At 45.2% G+C, this 24,588-nt stretch overlaps 2 protein-coding genes and 1 long non-coding RNA gene across 3 annotated transcripts in view; 2 read left to right on the plus strand and 1 right to left on the minus strand.

The window, feature by feature from the left end:
- The window catches only part of LOC139048846 (uncharacterized), an 8,140-nt gene extending 7,638 nt beyond the window's left edge, over positions 1-502 (minus strand). The window contains exon 1 of the long non-coding RNA XR_011507999.1: positions 264-502. This is a non-coding gene — a long non-coding RNA (uncharacterized lncRNA). The remainder of the gene's footprint in view (positions 1-263) is intronic.
- Positions 1-7,101, plus strand: part of LOC139048495 (mucin-4-like) — a 19,866-nt gene extending 12,765 nt beyond the window's left edge. Inside the window, exon 2 of the mRNA XM_070522898.1 lies at positions 6,998-7,101. Within this exon, the coding sequence (XP_070378999.1) occupies positions 6,998-7,045 (48 nt within the window). The 3' untranslated portion in view covers positions 7,046-7,101. The remainder of the gene's footprint in view (positions 1-6,997) is intronic.
- Positions 6,996-23,571, plus strand: LOC139048496 (uncharacterized). Its single transcript, XM_070522899.1, has 7 exons — positions 6,996-7,103; positions 9,633-9,665; positions 10,982-11,011; positions 12,084-12,266; positions 14,315-14,333; positions 21,776-21,873; positions 23,152-23,571. Exons 1-7 carry the CDS (start codon positions 7,100-7,102, stop codon positions 23,433-23,435), a joined length of 651 nt encoding a protein of 216 aa, XP_070379000.1. The 5' UTR covers positions 6,996-7,099; the 3' UTR covers positions 23,436-23,571.
- The last annotated feature ends 1,017 nt before the right edge of the window (positions 23,572-24,588 follow it).

The following is a 24,588-nucleotide window of genomic DNA, read 5'->3' on the forward strand; positions in this document are numbered from 1 at the left end:
CAGCACCGAGCGGCGATTCGGCGACAAACTTGAAATTCTTAAGGGAGATAGAGCAAGCTACATGGTTCAATTGCATGCCCAGAAACACTGGCGACGGCTCAAAGTAAAAGAGAAAGCACACTCGCATGAGGTCTAGAATAGTAACCTATAGCAAGGAAGCGTGCCACATGGAAAGGAAGGCGCACGGGGAGGCAGTGGATCAGTGATTCGTACATTAACACCTTTCGGAGACAGCAAAAAATACACATGTAATTCGAACTTACTATGCGATCCTTTGGTATGTAGCCGTAACATCCATAGCACTGCTCGGCTAGATCTTGCAGCAGTGAAAAACGCAGGAAATGATGAAACCCGGGACGAAGCCGGCCGCTGCTCACACGTTCGAAACTACCACAGAAACCAGGCCTTCGTGCGCCTGGCCGTGTTCTTCCGCGCGAGGACGTCGTCGCGCAAGTTCCGAGCAAAAAGTTAGTTCGATTCAAGTTTTAATGCTGCGTTAGCGATACGCGTGTATGGTGGGCCTCCTGGCAACTACAGACAATAATGGTCCTCAGCGTATCAGTTACACTAAACAAAGCTAGTTATCTTGCCCCAAGACGAGACTCCCTTGTGAAACGAGTGCGCAGGCGATGAAGGGCGTGAAAGGACGCGGCAGGTGCGGCGTTCGGGCGGCTGCGGTGCCGCAAAATGTTCCTATAATTTTAGGTTTGTTTCTTGAAGTGTACTTACGTGTTGGTACGCGACAAGCGTTTTCTGTCGGCCGCATTCACCCTCTGTGTTCGTCAGTGTGATATGAGGCTACGAAAAATCCCGTATTGGTTTTTCATTATTTGCGATAATAAAATATCACAGCCTATTCAGCACTATTAAGGGGGAGAGACTATGGAATCAGGCAATAGACTTGAATTTAACTCTGATTAGAGACCCTTCGTATCCCACCAGATGTGGCGCGTCGACATGTAGAGATTCGACACCTGATCTCACTTTTGTTCGGAGGGTGGTGGATGCACCCTGGTCCAATTCTAATATAGATTTTCGTAGCGATCATTACATACTTATATTACTATGTAGAGGCTAATAAAAACAGGTGCATATTCAGGATAGTTGACTGGGATGCTTTTAGGAAGCGAAGAGCGCAGAGACTCGAAGATGAAGGATATGAGTTGACCTTGGGAGAGTGGACTACTGAGCTTAAACGTGACCTTGAGGTGTCCACTAAAGAGGTTCAAACCGATATTGGCACGGAACACATGGATAGTCGCCTGGCGCATTTGTTGGAAGCGAAGCAGTGGATGTTAGCGAGATGGAAGGGTCAGAGATTTTATATAATATGTATAATAATATTTGGGGTTTTACGTGCCAAAACCACTTTCTGATTATGAGGCACGCCGTAGTGGAGGACTCCGGAAATTTTGACCACCTGGGGTTCTTTAACGTGCACCTAAATCTAAGCACACGGGTGTTTTCGCATTTCGCCCCCATCGAAATGCGGCCGCCGTGGCCGGGAGGGTCAGAGATTGAATAGAAGGCTTATAAAGCATATAGCAGTGATTCATCAGGAAATTGAAGACCATTGTCGGGTACTATGCAAGCAGCAATGGTAGGAATTATGCAATTCTATTTTTGGTCCCATTCGGAGGGGAGGCGCCTGGGGTTTGTTCAGACATTTACTGTATGAGACAAACACAGCATCTAATCAGAGGACTGTGATAGGAAAACTGGTCCATCACACGTGTCGGGACTCCACGGAGCAGGAGTTGCTGAAGGATTTGGCTGAGAGATACCTTCTGTTGGAGACCTGGCGCAATACACTTGACGTGAATTTCGAATACAGTGGGGACGAAAATGCGGCTATGGATGAGGAACTTACTGAAAGTGATATAAGGATGGTGTTGCAGAATCTTAATCGTCGATCGGCATCAAGGCCGGATGGAATTATGAATAAAATGTTACGGGATTTCGATGAGGGGTCAATTGAGTTCCTTGCGCGAGAGATCAATAGACGATGGAAGGAAGGCTCTTTCCCGGAAGAGTGGAAACTCGCAACTACTGTCCTGATACCTAAACCGGGCAAGTCCATAGGGCTTGAAAATCTCAGACCAATTTCCCTGACATCGTGATTTGAGAAATTCGCTCAGCACGTCATTTTAAACAGGCCAACGCGTTATGTTGAGGGCACTGGGGTCTTTCCGCACTAAATAAGAGGATTTTGGCCCGGCCTCTCGACTCAGGATGCTATGATCAGGATTAAGCAACAGCTCCTTGACCAGCGGACAAGGGATACTAAGGGAATAATTGGACTTGATGTGGAAAACGCTTTCGATAAAATCCGACATTCTTGCATTCTACGGGTGCTATCGGACTTGAATATGGGGCAGCGGCTTTTCGATTTTTTGAAGGCTTTTCATATGGATAGAAGGATATGTCTCAGGTTTGGGGAGATAAAGTCGGAAGTCTTTAAATTCGGTTGTAGTGGTACTCCGCAGGGATCCTCGCCTATGTTATTCAATCTGGCTATGCTGAAGTTGGCTAATACACTGGACACTGTCCAGGATATTGGCTATTCTATCGACGCGGAGGACGTTACTATATGGAGTGTCGGTGGTAGTGTTGGGGAGCTTGAGGCTAGACTGCAGAAGGTGATAACGCCTACGGATGAGTGTTTGGGTCTCATGGAGCTCCAGTGCTCCAATAAAGAGTCGAAGTTGTTCAAGATCTTCAATTCTAAGAAGCTTGGTCGTAGGCCGAAAGGTTGGGTACCGGAAGTTGAGCGTTGCATTAGATTACTTGCTAGCGAAGGGCCGTTGATACCCAAAGTTGAAGCAATCAGGGTCCTGGGTTTTGTACTTGAAGCGAATGGATCGAACGTTAGAACCATTCAGTGTATTACCAAGAAGACGGAGGAAGCCATAAGACTTATAACAAGGATCTCTAACAGGCATAGCAGTTTAGGAGACGAAGGTGCGATGTGCTTTGTTCACGCATTTATTATTTTGCACTTCTCGTACGTGGCAGCTACGCTAGATTGGGTTAGGGGGGAGAAAAATAAATTGGAAACACTAATCAGAAAATTCGTCAAGGCTGCGCTTGGTCTGCCTGTGACTACGTCCAACGATATGTTGTTACGACTGGGTTACATAGTACTTTAGATGAAATTACCGAGGCTCAGAGTATGTCACAGAGGGAGTGGTTGCTATGTACACTAGCGGGTAGGTATATTTTAGAGTCAGTTGAAGCATCGGTGGCTCTGTCGTACAATAGAGCGCCCCTACACGAGCTCAACGTGAACCTTCGGGCAAATATCATGGTTCGTCCGTTTCCTGCAGATGTGCACCCTGTGGACAATGTAGGGAGGCGAATAGCGATAGCTAGGGCTTTGTTGAGAGAGGCAAAGGATCAGGAGGAGGAGTCTGCGTTTGTGGACGCCTCATGGGTTAATGGCAAAAATACTTATTCGGTGGTAGTGGTAGATGGCAAAGGGAGCGTTAGAAATGCCGCTTCTATTGATACCAAATATCCGGCGGTCGACGAACAGGTGGCTATTGCTCTAGCAATAATTGATTCACGAAGAGTTTTGGTGTTGAGTGACTCGCGATCTGCGATTAAAGCCTTCTCGAGAGGACTTGTTGCGGAAGTGGCTAACAGATGGCTGCAGGGTAGGGATATCACTTCGCATAAAGTTCCTTGGTTCCCGGTTCACATGGTGACAGTGGAGGGAGCCCCGCGTAAGCTCAACGTGGTGGAGCACAGGGATGCATGAGGATTAGTGTGCCATGTACACCCCGAAGGGGCTGGATCTCCCGCTCCTTAGTAAAGTGACCAACTGTTAACCTACCACGAGATCAAGCACCATTACTTAGTGCGCCCTGAACCCCCTGATTCCCCCTGTTTCCCCCTGATTTTCCCTGAACCATTCAAAATTAAGTAGGCCACAGGCGGTTACATTAAGGCTTCTACAGATACGAACGTACCCTAACCCAGTTATCATGAATAAAATAATCCGGACTGTGGGGTTTCAATCTATTGTAGTACGTGCCATTTGTACCTAAGCTATTAAACTATTAACTTAATAAACTTTTTGCATGTTGGCGTAGTGCTTAAAGCCTGCTTTACCTCCACTGTGGGTCATTCCGCTATAGCACTATTTTCGAGGGGGTGGGGGGGGGCTCATCATGGCTCGGTAAGGGCACGTAATTTTTTCCACAACCCACACTCTAAACGCTAGGGATAGTATCACAGGAATAAAGGGGCCGATTTACTCTTCGAAGAACTGTTTTACTCTCGCAAAATGTCGAGTGGCGTGAAATGCATTGTTCACTCCGTCAGCACAAATAGAGTGAACTGTTCTTTTCGCTCTGCCCTTCTGATAGAGAGTAGAATGGCCGTTCCACTCTTGTGGCAATAGAGAGCAAAACTTAGCGTAAGCTCCTCGTTCAACTGTAGGAGCCTGCCCCGAACATGGCGATATATCACTCACGCACGCTGAGCAAAAGCACGCTGTTTTGTTTTTGGGAGAACAGGCAGTCGCATTGCAATGGGAAGCGAAGCCAGCGCTCTACTTTTTCACTCGGAGTAGCCCCACCTCGCGCCCACACATCTCGGAACAGCACTGCGCCAAAGAAAGGTGATGCGTCCAGCGGGTGGGAACGGAGGCCATCTAAGTGAAATCGTGTGTCAGCCATTGTGTGTCGCCCCGAAAACAGGACAGTCTTTCGTCTTTCGTTTGATGTAATAAATATTCCACGGTAAAGGAATTCTACCTAACGTGAAAATTCTGCCTTTATGACATGCTTTCGCCATGAAGTCGTTGCAATGCTCAGCAGACGCAATTTACAGCGGACTACACAAGTGCGCTGCATCTCTCGATGTCACTCGAAAAAGCCAGTCCATGCCAAAACTGCATGTCATTTGATCACTTTCCGCTAACCGTAGGAGCTTTGAAAATCACAACCACTGCCAGAACCATGGTATGTTCAATAAGACCTGAGGCTTATAAAGAGCTTCATTGAACAGCGGCACATTCCCAGCACCGCGTACCAATCGACTCAAGTTTCTGTGACGGTTGATTTCGCTCTAGTTTCAGCACACCAGTCCGATGCACTACCTATAAGGCCATAGACCACTCCCTCCCTGAGACCCAAGTTGGCGGGAAAATGGTTAGAGACGCACACAGATAGGTAGATAGGCAGCAGTTGAAAAGTGCGTGAAGTGCCTTACGAATGCTAATTTATAAAATTTGGTAGGCAATTATTAGTCTCTATTTAGAAGCTGAAAATGACTTCACAAACGCTCGTTTAACTGGAGGCCCAAAGTGGTAGGTCCGTAATAAAACACAACAGGAAAACTCCAGTGAAAGTGCAATTTTCCGAGAAGATAGTGCAAAAGTAATTTCCTTTGTAATAAAGAAGACCACATGATGAGAAGGGAAAATTCATTGCCACATGGGGCCTTTTTGCCGGTTAGCCTACGTGGTGACAGCAGGGTCTCGATTCTTGCTGTATTTGTTTAACATTACCGCATCATTCGTGGGATCAATGATTTTATAAAGATGACAATAAATCCTGAGGTATTAGGTGCCAAAACGCCGATATCATTTTGAGGCATTTCGTGCCGCATACGTCTAAGGATTCATTTAGACGACTTGCGATTCTGTCACGTGCTTCAAGTGCGCGTTACAACTGCGTTTGTTTTTACATTTCTCCCATATCTATCTAGGATTTCCACGACGAACAAGTTAGGTTTTTAAACGTAGGTGTGCATTTTAAATAATCAAGAGCCTAATACATCATATTTTCTTCTCCTCTTTGCTACTAGTGTCCTCATTCGTGGACACTTTTTTTAAAGCCAAGTTCATCTGAGGGAGAAGTTGCAAGGCATTAAAATTGTACGCGTTTCTCACCTTGAACCATGATTTGCTGAACTTAGAAAAGAAAATACTATATCTTGACTTAGCTGCTTTTAAAGAAAAGAATGTGGCTGCGAGGGTTCCCTTAAAATTTCCTGTTCGCTACCAATGCCCTCATTTGTCGACACTTAATCTAAAGCCAAGTTTGCTTCAGCGAAAAGTTCCAAGACACTCATATGACGCGAGCTTATCAGCCTGCATCATGGTTTAGCCTAATGTCAAAGGAGCGCACCATACCTTGGCTGTGGTGGTCGTTAAAAAAAAGAAGACAATTACATCAACTAGCTCACGAAATATTTTCAAAACTTTCGTCCACCATTGTGCTCACTGCTACTTCGCTTTCAAGCGCTGTTCTATGTCAGCCATTGCTTAGTTTTTCTGTGAGCTGCTGAAATAGCGTGAAATGTTGTTTTATGAACAGTTACTGATTCGCTTGTCTACATTTACTTTTGGTAGTTAGGAGGTTATAGCAACATCATATCCTTTAAAGTGTTGTATATGCGAACAAAATCTATCGTACTCACTATTCTTACTTAACTTCGCACTTCTCAATTGGGCACCATTATTTCTCTTTTTAGCTTCGTTCTCCCATTCTTTCGGCCTTCTTTTGACAATTCCACATTTGATGTATCTCCATTGCGCTTTCAAGTAGGTCTTATCATTTGCCTATCTTCCGCATACGTGCAATCGGTGAGGTTTCTCCTCCTCAATATATACGAATTCCAAAATTAAATTTCTCAACCTCGCAGTCAAATTACTCGAGGGTCCCTTCACCATGTCATATATATATATATATATATATATATATATATATATATATATATATATATATATATATATATATATATTTATATATATATATATATATATATAAGGTACTTTTGCAAGGCTCACTATTCAATTAGAGTCCCTTTGGTTCCACTTGATTTTCACTTACTGACGGCGCAATCCCACTGTTGGGCATCTTCCAAGAGTCGGACAGCATTAGACAAGACGCGTAATTCTTGTACGAACAATTAAAATTTTTATAAGGATAACTTCTGATCAGTTGCTTGCACATCTTCGTATAACTCTTGTTTTTTCTCGTATTAGCACTCCGTTTTAGGACTGTCCCCTGCAGGGGGTTTGTGCCATCTTTGAAGAAAAAACAGCGGCAGCATCACCATCATCATCATCAAGAATTGGAACAGCAAGATGGGTAAGCCAGCCTCCCCAATTTCAACCTTCTAAAGGCACCGGTATTAACTGTTTTTCAATAGTATAAGTGGATGTGCGAGTGCTGAAGTCGAGGTTTGTCCGAAGCGAGCCACCACAGGCCCGCATATTGTTCGGTGGAGCGCGGAGTGGCAACCCTTTGCGTCTTTGTCATTTCTCGGACAGTTTAATCGCGCCATATGCTCGTATTTTTAGCCTTGAGTTGAACGCATAGTTCAGTGACGGACTTCGCTTGTAGTTTCGGAGAAGCGGCTCACCGAAAGTACAGACGTAACCGCCTGAGACCGGAAGACAACGCGGTATGGATTGGAATGCACATTGTGGTAGCCGATATTTAAGCTGTAACTAAGTGGATGAAATGTAGTTGAGCAGGCCGTGTAATCTGTCGAATACATACCATTTGGTTTGTTGGAGTTGCAGAATGGGTGAGAAGGGAAGGGAAGAGAAGAGCAGTCGATAACTGCTGAAAACTCGGGCACCGTACGATGTAAAATCATTCCGATATTACTTCATTACAACCCCCTGACGTCAAATTTACGTAATCGCCAAAGCAAGCTTCGGGACGTTTTCCGCAGCGCTATTGGAGAGCCCAATCGAACGCTCTCTTAATTTGTACGAGGTCACTTTTGTTTGCTTTGGAAGCAAGTAGCATTACCTAACTTGAAAGGTTTATTTAACAAATTGGCTGACAAGCGGAGAAGAGCGCACGCAAGTCGATTTGGTTTCAGTGGCTCGAGCTAACGCAGTAAAAGTAAACTGAACTAAGAGGGCGGTGCCACCGACTACGATTGGTCCGCTTTCCCTTAGTTAGCTTGCGGTGACTGATCGAAAGTGGTAGTTACGCGCAATGGAACCTTAAAAGTGCGTCTAGTACGGGTCCGCAGTGAAGAAGAGTTGGCAGACCGATGTTGTGTACTTTACGAAAGGGCTCGACAATGACATACTGCCACGCCTTTTTTTTTGTTGTTGTTGTTGCCTAGAGAAATCCGTTCTCCACGGCACGCGCGAGTAGCCAGTGTCAGAGCGATCGGTGGGCAGCCATTTTTCACCTCCGGAATGGGGCAGTCTCGGGCTATTACAAAATAAATTTACTTTTGTTCGACGTAAACAAGCATGTTTAATGTACGCACGTCACTTCGACGTGGCCAGTTCTTGCGATTTTGTGACGCCGCGTCACAAACAGTCGAAGTGGATGCAGCCGAAAAACTTCTCACCAAGTAGGAGGACCGATGGCGAGAAAATGGAGTAGAATTGGAAAATGAATATTTCTTTTCTTTTACTCGGCCTAAGCATGCATAGTCAACTTGCACATGTCCTATTGGCTGTAATGTTTTTCCTGTTTTTCTGTTGGCTCCAAAAAATTTTCGCATTTCATGGAGGGCTATCAGCAGAAATAGAATTGGAAAAGATTGGAATAGCTTCACGTTAAGGTACCCCAGGTTGGTATTAGGCGCTTAGGAAATTAATATGTATAGGATGGATTTGTTTGCGCAAGACAAGGGCAATTAAAGATCGCAGGGAGAGGCCTTTGTCTTCCAGTGTACATAAATAGTCTGATGATGTCGGCGCTACTTCAGCTGTAGTGTTAACAATGGTGTCAGGAATGGACGACTCGTTGGCACTCGGATTTCACCCAGAATGCCAAGTTGGAAGGCAGTACTCGCCGCTTTCATTAAGAACGAAGTGAAAGCGCGCGCCGTCTGTGGCGTTAACAAATGATAGTTCTTCTTTTCTTTGCCATAGGACCTGACTGGGCGCCCTGTGTTTGCCGTGTAATCGTGAAAAGAAGCACCACCGTTTCTTTTGCTAGAACCCATTTTTGTGGCCTCGCATCGGCACAGATGGCGTCTAGAGTAATACGGACATACGTAACAAACCGAAGTCTGGTAATACAATAAAATTCTCAAAAAGGTAACCTATCCGCACAATATTGACCGGTGACGGGAGATTTAGAAAGATTTCGTTATATCTAGCCACGTTAAGGGACGCATATTCAAGCGGTGCAGAGATCTCCGCGGAGGAAAAGTACATGGCTGAGTGACGCCGTATTATGGCTGGCATAATTGCGACCCGCTGCATTTCTGCCACCTAACTGGAGCCTTCGGATCGAATGAGCTATTCGATCCATCCTGTGAATCTAGCGTAATGGGCGCAATATTCTCTATATTCTTGAGAGTACGCTGGCACCATTCGGTGAATAACTGAACTTTACTTTCTCAAGCTGGCCAATTCGAATCTGCGAATGCAAATACGCAGGTTTACGCTAGACAATAGTTTGAATGCAATCTGTCTTGTCCTAAAGAAAGCTCAGACTTCTGTGTATCTTTTCCCCACAAGTTATTACTACTAGGCCTACCGGTAATGTCTGCATGTACCGTGGTTGTACGATTCACGGGTGCGGTAGTAGGTCCCGGATAAGCTATATTTGGATGTAAATTAAGTAGAATGTGCCATTCTGTTTTCTAGTTCTCACGTCAATTTTTTATGAAATGTTTTCTCCTTTACTTCGCAGCACTTTTTAGCGAGATCTACCAAGCTTCTCTGCGTAAGTACTTCAGAAGAAAATATAAAACTCTTGCGCATTCTCCTTCATCTGCTGTAGTGTCGTGCATTTATTTTCGAACAACTTCAAAACGGACGTTCCTCGCTTATCCTTTTTCGCAGCCTTTTTAATAGTGACAGCTTGTTTTCAAGAACCCTCGTGCATCCGGCGCCTCACACACAAGGTGTCTCAGCGCAAAAAAATCATTTTTTTTAGTTGCTAGAGGCAGATAGCACAATTCCAGTCGATAAGCTGGTCTACTCGAAGAGGCGGGCATTACTTGAGCAAAAAATTGAAATGAAGAATTGTCTAATTAAGTGTTTAACTAATAAATTTGTGGCGCATATTGCAATATACAAATTCTAGCGCGTGAGTCTGCAAGGCATATTCACTTGGAAATAATTCTGTGGATGACACCATTAACATATATGCGCCGTGAAACTTGCCGTCAAAATGCACTGTTGTTCCACTTACTTTCTTAACGAAACATCTTTTTATGCATAGAAGCACAAAATTAACTCAAACGTCGATGCATGTTTCTGCAAAGTTCGGGAAATAAGATCTCGAAACTGGTGTCATACTAAGGCCAGGTCTTTCAAAATTTACACCTCACCGCTCAGTCAGCATTCATGTGTGACTTAGTCACTAGTGCTGCGCTGTTATTTTCTGTACGGCGAGAAGGTCCCCATTGCATGCTCTGCAAGTATGGCCATGTTTATTTAATGTACGCTGCTTAGTGACGCAAGGGCCAGGTATGGCCAAATAGTAGGCATCGCCATGTTAACGGGAAGCATTATCTTTCGTTCTTTCCATGGTATTGCCACATGCGCTTATTTCTGTTGCTGTACGTTTATTTGTGCAGCACAGTTTCCAACTCGTTTCAACGCGTTGCGTAGGTAGCGCATTGTAGAAGCGTTTGATAAACGCGTTGCGATGCGTTCATGCGCTATAACGTTTGGCGTGATGGTTATCAGCACCAGACTGGCGGGAATGCTCGCATTCTTTCCTGTCGACGCTCGACCGCGCGTGTTCTTTTCGCCGCCGCCCAACAGTGTTTGTCAGAAGTTCTCTGTATGGGCACAAGTTCGCCCAAGGAAAGTTTATTCACTTCCCAAGTCGCCTCGTCCCTGTGCCTACGGACAAAACCCGGCACTTAAACGTGAGAGTATGTTGCGTGTTGCCCAGCCGTTCGTAGCCTCACTGATCGATCAACTCTCGACTTCAGATAAGCAAATGTTTCACGATGAGCCCCAGAAAAAGGGATGCGCAATGGATAAATTAGAATGACTGTTATTTTGTCGCCCTTTTCTTTCGTCTAGGTCCCCACGACCCAAACAAGCCCTTGCCAGGTCAGATTCTACCGCTGCTATTCTTGCTCGCCTGCATGCGCTATTCATAAGTGTTTGAGCGCCCACTATGTGGATGTTCACGTGACGTCATGGTAGACCGACTCTTCGTTCGTTTTCGTCGCTGTGGCAGCCGCATACTAAAGCGGCAAAAACTGTCTCAGTGCTCTCTTTTATTTGTTTATTTCATTCTTGTTAGCAAAGTCCCCATACTTACCATTTTTGCCCGTCAGCAAATTTCTTTCTGTGTAATCACGTTATCAAAATGTTGGTCACGAGCGTCCCGCCGTTCTTTGACCAAATTTTTGCAAGAAATTAAAATATCTAATAAGTGCTTTTCCTAAGCTTTAACGGGACAATTATAAGCGAGAAAAATTCTAACTTGGACGCCATTCGGTCAATAACAGTATGATGATGCGCTGCGATCTCTGACTCTGAAAACAATGTTCCGCATTTAATGATTCCAACTACGATGAAAACTCCGAGAAACTCACTTTCCAATGCGTTGGCGGGCTAGTTGGTGCGGATCCACAAATACTTTGTTTAGCGCAATACAACGGACACAAGAAAGGCAACAAGACAAGGCGACAGGACAAGCGCCTTGTCCTGTCGCCTTTCTTGCGTCCGTTGTATTGCGCTAAAGAAAGTACTATTTATGGAAACTCCCTTTAATGCATCTATTCTGATGTGCAAATGGCATTCATTGCCATGTCTGGAACAGTTTTACAGGCTGTCATACGGCTTGAATTGATTCACCTGCACCGTCAGAATTGTTTGTACGTTGCGAATACGTGTCGATATCAAACCATTTTTCTTGCAGAACACAAGTATTAAGGTTCTTCTTTTGCAAGTCCAGATATTTCACTCAGAGAGGTGGAAAAAGTGAGACTAATTTTGGATCTTCTACCCGTGCATAGAGGTGTTTCTAACTACAGCTTGAGCGTTTGTCTTCCGTCGAAAACATTCCTGACTGTAGGAGGTTAATCCATGTCGCTAACAAGTTTTAACGAGTAATTTAACGTTAACAAGCTGCAATCACTAACGCTCGCTTATTTCTTCGCTGGTGCCCCGGCAGATGAGACGGGCTTTCTCGACGGGCCCGCGTCACCACGAACGTGGCTAGTGTATTACTACTACCCTCCCTACCATCCCGACTACTACCAGCCGCCCCCTCCGCCACCTACACCTCCTCCTGGGGTTTCTTTCGTCCCGTTTCATGACCTTGCTTCTGAAGTAAGTCGACGGGACAATAAAGAAGGTATGGCACGATTTCATGATTTGGTTTTCGTTCAGGCTCAATTAGAGTTGGCCAAAAAATGCCGTGGTCACTGCTTGAACTACATGACACGTCACTGGGTCCTGCGATGATGGGCATTACGAGTGTGCCTTTCAAGTGTAGCTTTCTGCCCCGCTTATTAGGCACCCCTAAGATCTACGGTTAGTGGTAACAAACCGCCAAGCCTGCAAGAAATTTCGTGCCTCATAAATAAAGCATGGTTTTCGCACGTAAAACCCCGAAATTCAATTGGAAGGTACTTACTACCCAAAGAAGCAACGTCTGTTCAATCTGTTTATATCCCTACCTTTGTGCCACCAATAATGCCGCCGTATTTTAATATTGCCCAGCTCAGATTCTTCAGTTTGTCCCTACAATACTTCAAACATGAGCCCTCGGGCAAGGTATACCTACGTGCTCATTTACCTCTTGATAAATTCTTACAAACGCTAACAATATGTGCCATATGTTACCGCGTTATTTGCTCACCTTACGCATGCAAAGTCGTCATCGGCAAATTTTTTGTTGTAACAACTTTTCCTCAGATAACGGACCTGGCTTTGAACAACTATTGCGCAACCCTCTAAATTTTTGCACTTTTAATTTTTACTTTTATTCATTTTTTTGCTATTTTAAATATTTCTTTCACTGACTACTTATCCTTCACACCTATTTAGTATGCATTTTCTGATGATGATGATGATGATGATGATGATGATGATGATGATGATGATGATGACAATGATGACGATAAGTTATTGGCACCCCATTTCAAACTGGGTGGGAAGAAATTGCCACCTAGCCTCCTTGTGTTACTCAGGTATGCAATCAGCGGTTTTCTGTCTAGCATTCCTTTATACATCTTTTCATTCTTCTCTATCTACCTTTTACCGCTGCCTATGACGTGTTGCATCCGGTATTCCCTGCTTTCTTTCCACCGAAACTATAAACCTCATTTGCTTATCTCAACCTCCGCCAGTGTGATACTTCTGTCCACTTGAAATCCAAGCTGATATCTTTAAATTTCTACTGTGACACTAGTGACACTAAAGGGCATGCCACTTGGTGGCCCGAACGTGAATATCAGGTGAATGAGCTGCGCTGTCACATTCAGCCCTAAGGGCGGCGGCGGGCCTTATCCAAATGAATATAAGAATGTGCTTATATAGCAATATTCTCTTTAGATTTCAGATTTATCAACAGACTGCGAGCTTGTCAGTTTCGAAACGCAATGCTTACAATGTTCGTGTCGACAAAAGTATTAGCAGGAAGCTTCACAAATGGCTTACTGAAAGAACGTCTCGTATCAAAAAGCCCAAACTCAACTTCAGTTGCTTCGTATTCTTTTGTCGTTTTCCAAGTTAACCTCTCGCCGATATTCACAGCTATGCATGGCTCGCCTATTTCTTAAGCCCTGTAATAAGTCGATTATTTTGGTGTATCTTGGCGCGCAAGCGCAAGCGTGTAGAAAAAACGCGTATCGAACAAAAGTTTACGTATGTTAAGTTCGTAGGCCTTAAGCCGGCAATACGTAGAATTCAGAGGAACAAATAAATCATCGGAAATTTCTATAGAATGGCGTAAAAAATTATTGTTGAGGGGCGCTTTTGGTTCATAGGACGGAAAATCCCATGACAAATAGGCCCGCGTGACAAATTCGCCCCCGCCGAGATACCGCCGCCGCCGTGGCCGGGATTCGATCGCGCAACCTCGTGCTTAGCAGTGCAACACCATAGCAGCTAATCCACCGTAGCCAGTGCCGGAAGGCTGTGAATGTAGTCCTCTATCAATTCAGTGACCAAGGCATAAATACAAAAAAGTAAGGTCAGCTGGTTTCAATATTTGGCTTCCAAACATCAATCCATCAATGTTGAGCGTTCATCAGTCCTTTAGTTACTCGCAGCGGCAGGCTCCAATGAAAGCCTCTCTTTTATTCCCTAACTTTACGATAGCACGTTCATGTTTGTACTGTTTTTAGATATTTGACCGTTAGAATAGTCTCCGTAATATAGAATTTGGTTTTTTTTTAGCCCGGCGCATCGGCAGACCGTAAGTATGATTATATAACTTAGTGAGAGCTTTCCAGTAATATGACTGCAATCACTTAATGATGTATCGTTAGTAGCTTCACTGTGGTTTATTAAGTATTGAAAACGTTATGCTGGAAAGGCGATCAAAGCCTTCGACTTGGAGACGACGTTTCAGAAAAGAATGTATAGGGCGTTTAAAAAAATAAAACTTGACTACTGCCACAACTTCAAATATCTCGTGCAGCACACGCAATTACTGAAGTATATTTTAGTCTTACGCCGGAATAAGTTTTAAGTTGTGACAGAAGCCATGGCAGTAGCAGTGCTCAACATGACTGAAGCGTCATTCGCGAGGGCGGCAGAGTGCTCAAGCTATGCATATAAATTGTAGATTGCTGTTTTTATTGTTTTAGTATTCAGCTGATTGGGATAGAAAAACAATCTTTGAACATGTGACCACTCAACAGACTGTCACGCGTTTACGAGCGAAGAAGGAACATTGCAGGCACTTATGCTGGTTGTAGGTGCACGGAAACAAACTACCGACTTGTAGCCCGCAAGGAGCCCGAAGGTGGTTGGAAGTCCAGAAACGTTTACTGTTGGGCCAGTTGGTACGTCGTGTTGAATTGCTGAGCGGAATACGGGCCAAAAATAAATGATGTGAACAGTCCTGTCCACATCGTTTCTTTCCGCCCTTATTCAGCGCAACAATGCAAATAAGTAGTAGCAAGGGCTGGCATACACTCATGAAAGTAAAGCTCGTCAATGATGTTAATTAAGCGCGATTTTTTCAAAGCGGATACGCGGTAAGGAAAATTGCACCACTAAGGGTGTTTTCTCGTATCTCTAGCTCGCACCCTTACTCCCATAGGAAAGGACTGTTTAGGCGAACTAATACACTCATTTAAAAGGCTAATTTTTCTGAAATCGCACCCCTTCCTCCAATGTGTGTTTCGTCGAAATGCGAAAAACGTTTTATTCATACAGTGATGTTTTAATCTATCACTACCCTAGTCTTTCCGACATCTGCCCAAGTAATGCCGAAGTGTTTTCTGCGACCTTTATTAGAAATGGAAAGCGCGCCACCTGCAGAATAAATACCGTGTTCGCTTATCGGCAGCACATCGCTCTACATGCAGCTGCAAAAGTTTATTCCAACCGACACTGAATGACGCAGCGCAAGACTTGCTTACTGGACATAATATTGTGCAAGCCCCGATGCTACAACAGAAACAATATGCACCTAAAGAACTATGATTAGCTGACGCTCAGTGATACCCTGACGACTCGCAGCTGCGGACCTATAACGTAAAACTATTCTAATCTGTTTTTCTTTATTTCAATCTCCTGACGTCCTGACGTCCTACGTGATTTACGTAAAAGCCGACGCAAGCATAGGGTGGTAACCCGCAGCGTTGTTTGAAAAGCCCAATTAGACGCGCTTCTCGTTCATGGGATGACAGTTCCTTTTGCTTTGAATGCGACTAGCATTGCCTACTTTCCGCAGGTTTTATTTATTTATTTATTTCAAAATACTGCAGGCAGCAATGCTGCCCTAGCAGGAGAGGGTTACATCAAGTGCAATGACAAAGATTTCACAAAGGAATCTAAATTTGCACAATCAACAACCGACGCTGGCAGACAATTCCACTCTTCAATTGTGAGCGGAAAAAAAGACTTCTGAAACATTTTCGTCCTCGCAAAGTACGGGCGGATAACATTTGAGTGATTAATTCTAGAAGATCTGTGTTGTGAGCGGGAAAGATAAGTTTTGCGCGGGAGACCGATTTTGTTTTGATATATCAAATAAAGCATCTTTAGTCTCGCAATCTTTCGGCGTACACAGAGGGGTTCCAGATTCAGTCGCTGCAACATGTCAGTAACAGATGATGTAGACCGATAGTCAGACACAATAAATCGAGCAGCCAGGCGCTGAATTCGTTCTACTTGTGCGATATCTTTAACGTAGTATGGGTCCCATACTGCGGAAGCGTACTCAAGGACTGGTCGAACCAAAGTGCGGTATGCCTCGAGTTTAACACTTGACGGCGAGTCTTTTAGCTTCCTGCGCAAAAAGCAAAGTTTATTGAACGCTGTTGTACAAACGTTCTTCAAATGTTTGTCCCATTTTAAGTTGCTTGTGATGGTTAGTCCTAAATATTTGGCAGACGTTACCGATTGAATAGCTTTATTAGCAATGTGGTACGTATGAGACAGTGGCTTTTTCTTTGTGGTTATTGTCATGGCAACGGTTTTATCAAAATTTATTTGCATACCGTTTCGTTCGCACCAGTCCGCGAGTGTACAGAGGCTATTGTTCAGTAGTATTTGGCAAGAGGAGCTCTTGACAACACTATACATCACGCAGTCATCAGCGAACAATTTTATTGTAACAGAGTTATCGATGTTAGAAGCAATGCCGTTTATATAAATTAAAAACAACAGAGGACCAAGCACTGAACCTTGTGGAACTCCAGACAATACCGGCAGATCAGCAGACCTAACACCCGCACACTCCACAAACTGTGATCGATTACTCAGATAAGCCTGCAACCATAATATCAATCTCTCAGGAAGCCCGGCATCCCTTAATTTGTCAATGAGTAAAGTGTGTGGCACACGATCAAAGGCTTTTGACATGTCAAGAAAAACCGCATCTATCTGCCAACAATTATCTAGAGCTGAAGCAAAATCATGTATAACCGAAATTAGTTGTGTAGTTGTTGAGACAGTCCTCCGGAAACCATGCTGATACTCAACGAAGAATTTTTTTGATTCAAGGTACTGAGATATATGGTGAGCTATTACATGCTCCAGCAATTTACAGCATGTGCTTATTAGAGAAATTGGTCTGTAGTTACGAGCTTCTAGCCTGTCTCCCGATTTAAATATGGGAACTACTCTTGCCGTGAGCCAATCTGCGGGTAAGGAGCATTGGTTGAGTGATGCGTTAAACAGAATATAAAGGTAATGGGACACAATCTCTGAGTACCGTACAAGGAAGGCATTCGGTATGCCGTCAGCACCACTTGACTTTTTCACTTTTATATTTAAAAGAAGAGAAAGTATTCCTTCGCGACCAAGAACTAGGTCGGGCATGGAGTTTGCAACGGGCGGTGGGTCAGAGTATTGCGTTCGTAAATGTTGAGCATTTGGTCTTGTAAACGCTTGATGAAAAGTAGTGTTAAATTCATTTACCACAAGAGTAAGATTTGTACACATGTTACCATTAATCTTTAGATAATTTACGCGCGGTTGGGAACCTGACAAGTAGCGCCAGAATTTCTCAGGAGATTCCTTCAAGAAAGCTGTAAGAGTTTGGCCATAAAATTTACTACGCGCAAGCTTCAATTTAGTAACCAGCTGTTCTTGAAGGGCGGTTAATGCTGACGTAGTTTTACCCTTCCTTTTTCGCTTAATACGCCGCTTTAGATGGATTATGTCCCGACTAATCCATGGGTTCCGACGCTTTGTAATCTTTCTACGCAAAGGAACAAACCTGTCAATGCATGATGACACTAATTTCTTGAACTCGTTCCAAAGATGAGAAACATCGCCACCATGCTCAAAATCAAAAAGTGAGAAATGCATTTCATCTAGGACAGATTCATCATCTGCAGCAGAAAAGTCATGAAAAGTTGCTACCGAGGGAGGTGCTTTTGTGCTATTGATCTTTAGGGTAACTTGAACAATCTTGTGGTCCGAGATGCCATCAGAAGTAATAACTGAGTAATCTTCAGGAAAATTTTTCAGAAAAACAAGGTCGAGAACCGATTGCACAGTTGCAGTGGTGCGAGTGGGAATAGTGACTATTTGTTTCATGTCATGAAAAAATGAAGAATCGAGAAGTAGGCGTGCGTTGTCTACATCATCGGGCCCCGAGATAGCGAGTACATTCCAGTCTATGCCTGGCAAGTTGAAATCGCCAGTGAGCACCAGCTTGTGATTTGGTTTGAGCATGCGCTCTAGGTAAGCGGCCAGTGCTTCCAGGTATGACACATTGCTTTTTGGTGGCCGGTAAACCACGCCAAACAAGGTACAAATATTTCTGTAATTGATTTTACACCAGACACTTTCATGGTTTCGGATTCCCTCAAGCTCGACACATTGTACTTCACTTTTTGTTATTATAGCCACGCCCCCTCCTCGTCCTTCGCGATCGCGTCTTATTATTTTGTGGGAAGGCGGAATAATTTCATAATCATTAATATTAGGTGTAAGCCACGTTTCAGTTACGGCAAGTATATGTGGGTTGTGAAGAAAAAGAATATCTTCAAGCTGATTAGACTTATTGGCAAGACTTCTTGCATTAAGCAAGATAATTCGGAGTTCTTTCGTTTCGGGTCAGTTAGATGTCCGTGTAGATCGAGATTTATGAAGAGCGACAACCTGCGAGCTTACTTCGTCCCATTCGTATATCTTGTCGTCTACACGTAGCCGGTCATAGTCCAGTGAAATTTTTCGCGCCTCATCTTTAAATTGCTTACCATACCGCCAAAGATGAGAACGCTTAGTCAGAGTAGCCTTACAGTAATCGTGACAGATCGATATACCTGTTTTTTTGAGCTTAAAGCAATTCTTCAATACAGACACTTTTTCATTGTAGTCAAAGAAATTAAGCAACACAGGTCTAGGTTTATCGCTGATTCTACCTATTCTGTGTATCCGTTCGACTGTATTTGTGGTGACACCTAGTTTTGCACAAAATATGTCATCAAGAACCCGCTTTCTCAAGTCACCAGCGCTCTCATTTGTTGGTTCTTCAAGGCCAAAAATTATAAGGTTCCTTCGTCGACTTCGGTCTTCCAAGTCATTTAGCTTCTTCTGCTGATTGTGTATAGTTTCTTTCAAAGAGTTGACCTCTGACCGTAACTGAACCAGTTGTTCTGTGTGTTTTGCAATAACAGTTAGTACGTCGTTTAGTTTATCGAACCTATCATTCATAGTTTTTTCAAGAGATGTTTGTGAAACAGAAACGCTGGTTATCGAGGCCTGCAAGGTTTCTTGCATGTTTTTTAACATTAGCTCAACACCAGAAGGTCCGGGATTCACTTCTACATCCCCAGCCAGCAGTAGCAAAAGCACATTCCACGCTTCATCAATCAGTGACAAACATACAGCCGGGCACGGCAGGACAATAATGAACCTATTATCGCTACGAAGACATATAGATGAGCGTTGCACACCAACCTGTACAAAAAGGAGCAACGGATTCATCGTTGTGCTCACGAAGGTCCCGCCGTGCCCTCTGATGTGGTCCCCGTCGGCGTGGCTTATATATCCTAGTGGCGGCGCTGATGTCATGTCCGGATGGTCTGGCCTCGTCATGAAAGCCCGTCTTCCGTAGGTGAGCACGTGGTCTTGAGCATCGGCGATCGTTGTCGTGTTATCCGATGAATTGCGAACTGGTATGGACGCAGTCCACAGCGTGACCTGTACAAAAAGGAGCAACGGATTCATCGTTGTGCTCACGAAGGTCCCGCCGTGCCCTCTGATGTGGTCCCCGTCGGCGTGGCTTATATATCCTAGTGGCGGCGCTGATGTCATGTCCGGATGGTCTGGCCTCGTCATGAAAGCCCGTCTTCCGTAGGTGAGCACGTGGTCTTGAGCATCGGCGATCGTTGTCGTGTTATCCGATGAATTGCGAACTGGTATGGACGCAGTCCACAGCGTGACCTGTACAAAAAGGAGCAACGGATTCATCGTTGTGCTCACGAAGGTCCCGCCGTGCCCTCTGATGTGGTCCCCGTCGGCGTGGCTTATATATCCTAGTGGCGGCGCTGATGTCATGTCCGGATGGTCTGGCCTCGTCATGAAAGCCCGTCTTCCGTAGGTGAGCACGTGGTCTTGAGCATCGGCGATCGTTGTCGTGTTATCCGATGAATTGCGAACTGGTATGGACGCAGTCCACAGCGTGACCTGTACAAAAAGGAGCAACGGATTCATCGTTGTGCTCACGAAGGTCCCGCCGTGCCCTCTGATGTGGTCCCCGTCGGCGTGGCTTATATATCCTAGTGGCGGCGCTGATGTCATGTCCGGATGGTCTGGCCTCGTCATGAAAGCCCGTCTTCCGTAGGTGAGCACGTGGTCTTGAGCATCGGCGATCGTTGTCGTGTTATCCGATGAATTGCGAACTGGTATGGACGCAGTCCACAGCGTGACCTGTACAAAAAGGAGCAACGGATTAATCGTTGTGCTCACGAAGGTCCCGCCGTGCCCTCTCTTAGCTATCGAATTAGCTGACAAGACGCGAGGAGCACGCTCCTGTGGGGAGGGTTTCGATGTGGCCAAGGCAGCACAGTGAAAGTAGATATCTGGATGAAGAGAGTGGCGCCAGCGTCTGCGATGGACCCGCTTCCCCTTACTTAGCTTGCGGTGGCTGGTCGAAAATCGCGGCGGCGTTCTCCGAAAGGTTAAATATGTTGCTGAAACAGACACTCAGCAAAGTAAAGTTGGCAGAGCAAAATCGTGCCACACGGTCTTTATAAATTTATATTGGCACGCACAATCTTTCATTATACGCAAATAAATCTGTTCTCCCTAGCATCTTCGAGTTACCAGTGCAACAGGGATCGGCGGGGAGCCATCTTCTATTCCTTTCGGAACGGGGCAGTCTGCGGATATTCAGAAAAGTTTACACTTTCCTTCGGCATATTAATCCATCTTCCATCGCACATAAGTCACTTTGAGGCGGTCAGTTTTCGAGGTTTTGTGACATAGTGGGACAGACAGGCAAAACGGGTGCAGCTCGAACAAATTCGACCCATAGCATTTGGTCAAAGGACGCCATTCTCGCTAACGGCGAAAAAGGCGTCAAATCAAAAATTATTATTTTTTTTCGTTCGGTATAACCATGCGTGATCACTTTGCACATATATAGAAGAAAGCGTTTTTGCTGTTTTCGTTATGTCGCGTGACCAACGTCACGCGACGGTGGTTGCTCGAAAGTTTTTTGACGAATCGTGGAGGGTTGATTGCAGGATTGGAACAGAAAAATTTGGTATAGCTTTACGTTATAGCCCCCTTGATCTAGACAACTGCACCGAGCTGAAATAACTTAAACAAAGCCAGTAGTAATATCGAATGGTAGGTTAGCAAAAAGGAAGCCTTGTCTTAAACACTCCACCACTGTGGATGTCATCCACATGAAGTCGCAGCGTTTACATTCACAGCCTACGCGTTACAATGTACAATATTCGTGAACAATGTTGAACAATGAGTTGGCGCAACATGCTGCGAAATTGACAGTTATTACTTTTTTCACTTGCTCGAAATATGTTCACACCCCCGAGCACTTGGTCACATTTCTGGTCACGTTATATACTTGTAAAGTTATACAAAACTTCAGACATATCCGAGACACTTCCTCGAAGCTGCATTGTTGACATTTGCGCGCCAGGGTGTGTTGTCCTGTCTAATCGGTAGCTTTGGCTAATGCTCTCGATGTTGCTTCCTTTTTAGAGGGGCGCTGCTTAAGAGGGCTGTCATCTGGGGAACGACCCTTGTGATGTTGGTGCTCTTCGTGACCATGGCAGCGCTCCTCGTCTGGATGGCGGCTGGTGAGGACAACTTGCAGCAGCTGTACAGGAGCGCATATTTTTCTGCATATAAGTTCAAGACTCTTGTTTGCTCGCGCGTGATACACACGAGCAAACTCACCCAATGTAGGGCTTAGGCTTGTGTACTATAGTGTGCAGTACATAAAATTAAAACACACACACACGAAGTCGTACGTGTCGTAAACGTGTCGAAAGTTTCTCAATACGTTACACGGCCACGCAAAAGGTTTTATTACACGGAAATAAACCCATGCTCTCCAGCAGGCGATAGTAGCCGGTGCCGGAGCGATCGGCGGCAGCCATCTTTAATTCCTTTCTGAACGGGCAGCCTGCGGCTATTCAGAAGAAAATTCAGTTTTGTTCAGCATATTATTGCATCTTTAACGCGTACACGTCACTTTGACGTGGTGAGTTTTTGTGGTTTTGTGACGTCGCGTGAGAGGGAGGTGAAGTGGGTGCAGCCCGAAAACTTTTGACCAATAGCATAGCGCAAATGGCAAAGAAGCGTCGAATCAGAAATAACTAGTTTTGTTTTGTTCGGTCAAATAATGCATAATCAGTGTGTACACGTCATATCAGATGGGGAGAAATTGCGGTTTTCGTGACGTCACGTAACTGACAGGTGAAGTGGGCGTGGTCCAAATAAGTTTTTTTCTTCAATCGCGGTGGGCTGATGGCAGAATTGGAATAGAAAAGTTTGGAATAGTTTTACGTTATAGCGGCCTAGGTTGGTCCAGATGTTATTTCAGGAAACTCCTTTTGAGTTTTACATGTACTTGAGGAGGCGGAATAGGAATTGGCCCCAACTTAAAGCTTCCTTGTAAAGAATTTGCAGCAAAAATCACTAACCTGTAGCGACTCGAACAGTTTCGCGGTTGAGCGAGATTATTCACGGAACACAAAACATTCCTAAAGAGTATTGGCTGAAATGCTTCAAGAGGTCGCTACAAGGCGCTAACGTCGCCTCTTTATTGGTTTATACAAGCTCTGGTATTCCACAAAGAGCAACAATTGACGGACAGTGCAATTCTGTCTATATGAAGAATGTTCTATTGCGTGCGCGTGCGCACTGCCTCCATTTCTTTCTTGTCATTGTTCTCGCCATTCCCATTTCTCCAACTGTAGGGTAGCAAATCGGGCTTGCCTCCGATTAACCTTTCTTTCCTTTTCTTTCCCTCTGAACACAAGTCAGTTAGACGCCTTTAGATGGAAGTAACAAATCGTATGGAAGGTATCGACGCTCTGATGTGTGCTATGCGTCCTGGTCGTTTCGCTCAGGGAGTGCGGCTCTGCGCGGGCAAGCAACCACCGAGTTTGAGCCGCAGCTTGTGATACCGGTCAACCCGCCTGCCCAGGCGCTCAACCTTTTCCCGTCGGACCAGCAGGGATCGCTCCCGATGGCAGCGCTCTCCTGCGACCGCCGCCGAGGGACGCCTCGCGGTCTCCGGCCTCCGAGATCACGTGCTCCTGCACGCATTCCGGTCTCGGAGGCTGTACTACGGCGGCTTCGAAACCACTCGGACGAGCAATACAAGACGAAATGGGGAGAAAAGGCGACATGACTAATGTCGGACAGAGAATCAAGGGGGCACTCGTCATGGCGCCTTGGGCGCACATGACTAGAGACTTAGCTGTGCTTTAGCGTGCAGGAAACCTTCAGACAATGCGAATAAATTAGGAGACTGAGACTCCAATGTGTTAACGCTTGAAAGTAGTTTCATTTAGCAAACATGTGTAATTTTACAGCGAAACTGCATAGCGCTACCTCCCAACGCGTCTGTTGCCTCCGTGGTCAAAATCTCGGGAGGCGTGCGCCGCTCTGTTCCGTGAAGCGCCAGCAGAGGGCGCGCGCGTCCGGACACCAGTGCCTGCCATGCGGGGAAAGAAAAAAAAGAACCAGAAGGCGCGCCTTCGCGCACAGCGTTTGCAGCAAGCATTTGCCTGTAATGATTGCGGTTTCATAAGCTGCGGTGGCCGGGAAGCGGGTACTGTAGCATTCGAAGCAGGAAGGGACGTAACCTCACTTCCATACGTAAAAGAAGAACCCGCCAAGCAACCAGTTTGTCTTGTGGCAGTGCTATGGGAAGGTCACGCATAGTGGGGACTCCTGGAGATCAGCGTGCATTCGAGGCGCGGCGAAGGTGTACTTAAGGCCATTTTTGTCACTGCTCCACTCTCTGTAGGTGCACGAGGTAGCGACGCAACACAAGTCGCAGGTCGTTGAAACGTTTTAGGCTATTAATTGGGTAAAGTGCATCTGAACGTCGCGATGTGAATAATTTCAAGCACCGTCGTAACGGATAATCCTTGTAGTTATCGTTTATAGCTTCGCTGGCCAACCACCTTCACAGCATTGATTCGGGACCACTTTTTGCCAACTTCGTTTCACTCATAGATGCAGTTAGGACGTCAGCTTTATCAGCACCTTTATAACGCCTTGGCATTCAACGCTGTTTGCACCTTGTTGCACAGTTCCTTAGTCGGATGAAGAATCGCAGAGTGTCGCATCGTATTGGGTCGGGTAGCGTAATCGTTCCACCAGGTGAGCGCACAGCCTGCTGTAGACTTTTTATTCGTTACTTCGCGTTCGTTCATGTCGCTTTGTAAGTCGCTTCGGTTGTATCATCGAAAATGCGCTGTGCCGTGAAAGCCAGACCGCTTCCAGGGTTCAGCTGTGCAATCGCCTCGCAATGAAGAGCAGTTGCACGCCTGCAC

The sequence above is a fragment of the Dermacentor albipictus genome, chromosome 8, assembly GCF_038994185.2.
Source record: "Dermacentor albipictus isolate Rhodes 1998 colony chromosome 8, USDA_Dalb.pri_finalv2, whole genome shotgun sequence".
NCBI classification, from domain to species: domain Eukaryota; kingdom Metazoa; phylum Arthropoda; class Arachnida; order Ixodida; family Ixodidae; genus Dermacentor; species Dermacentor albipictus.

Excerpts from the sequence above, each read along its gene's own strand:
- LOC139048496 (XM_070522899.1), top strand. Across the intron at positions 9,666-10,981 it reads GATCTACCAAGCTTCTCTGC|GTCCCCACGACCCAAACAAG; the intron begins GTAAGTACTTCA and ends TCTTTCGTCTAG. Across the intron at positions 21,874-23,151 it reads CCTCGTCTGGATGGCGGCTG|GGAGTGCGGCTCTGCGCGGG; the intron begins GTGAGGACAACT and ends CGTTTCGCTCAG.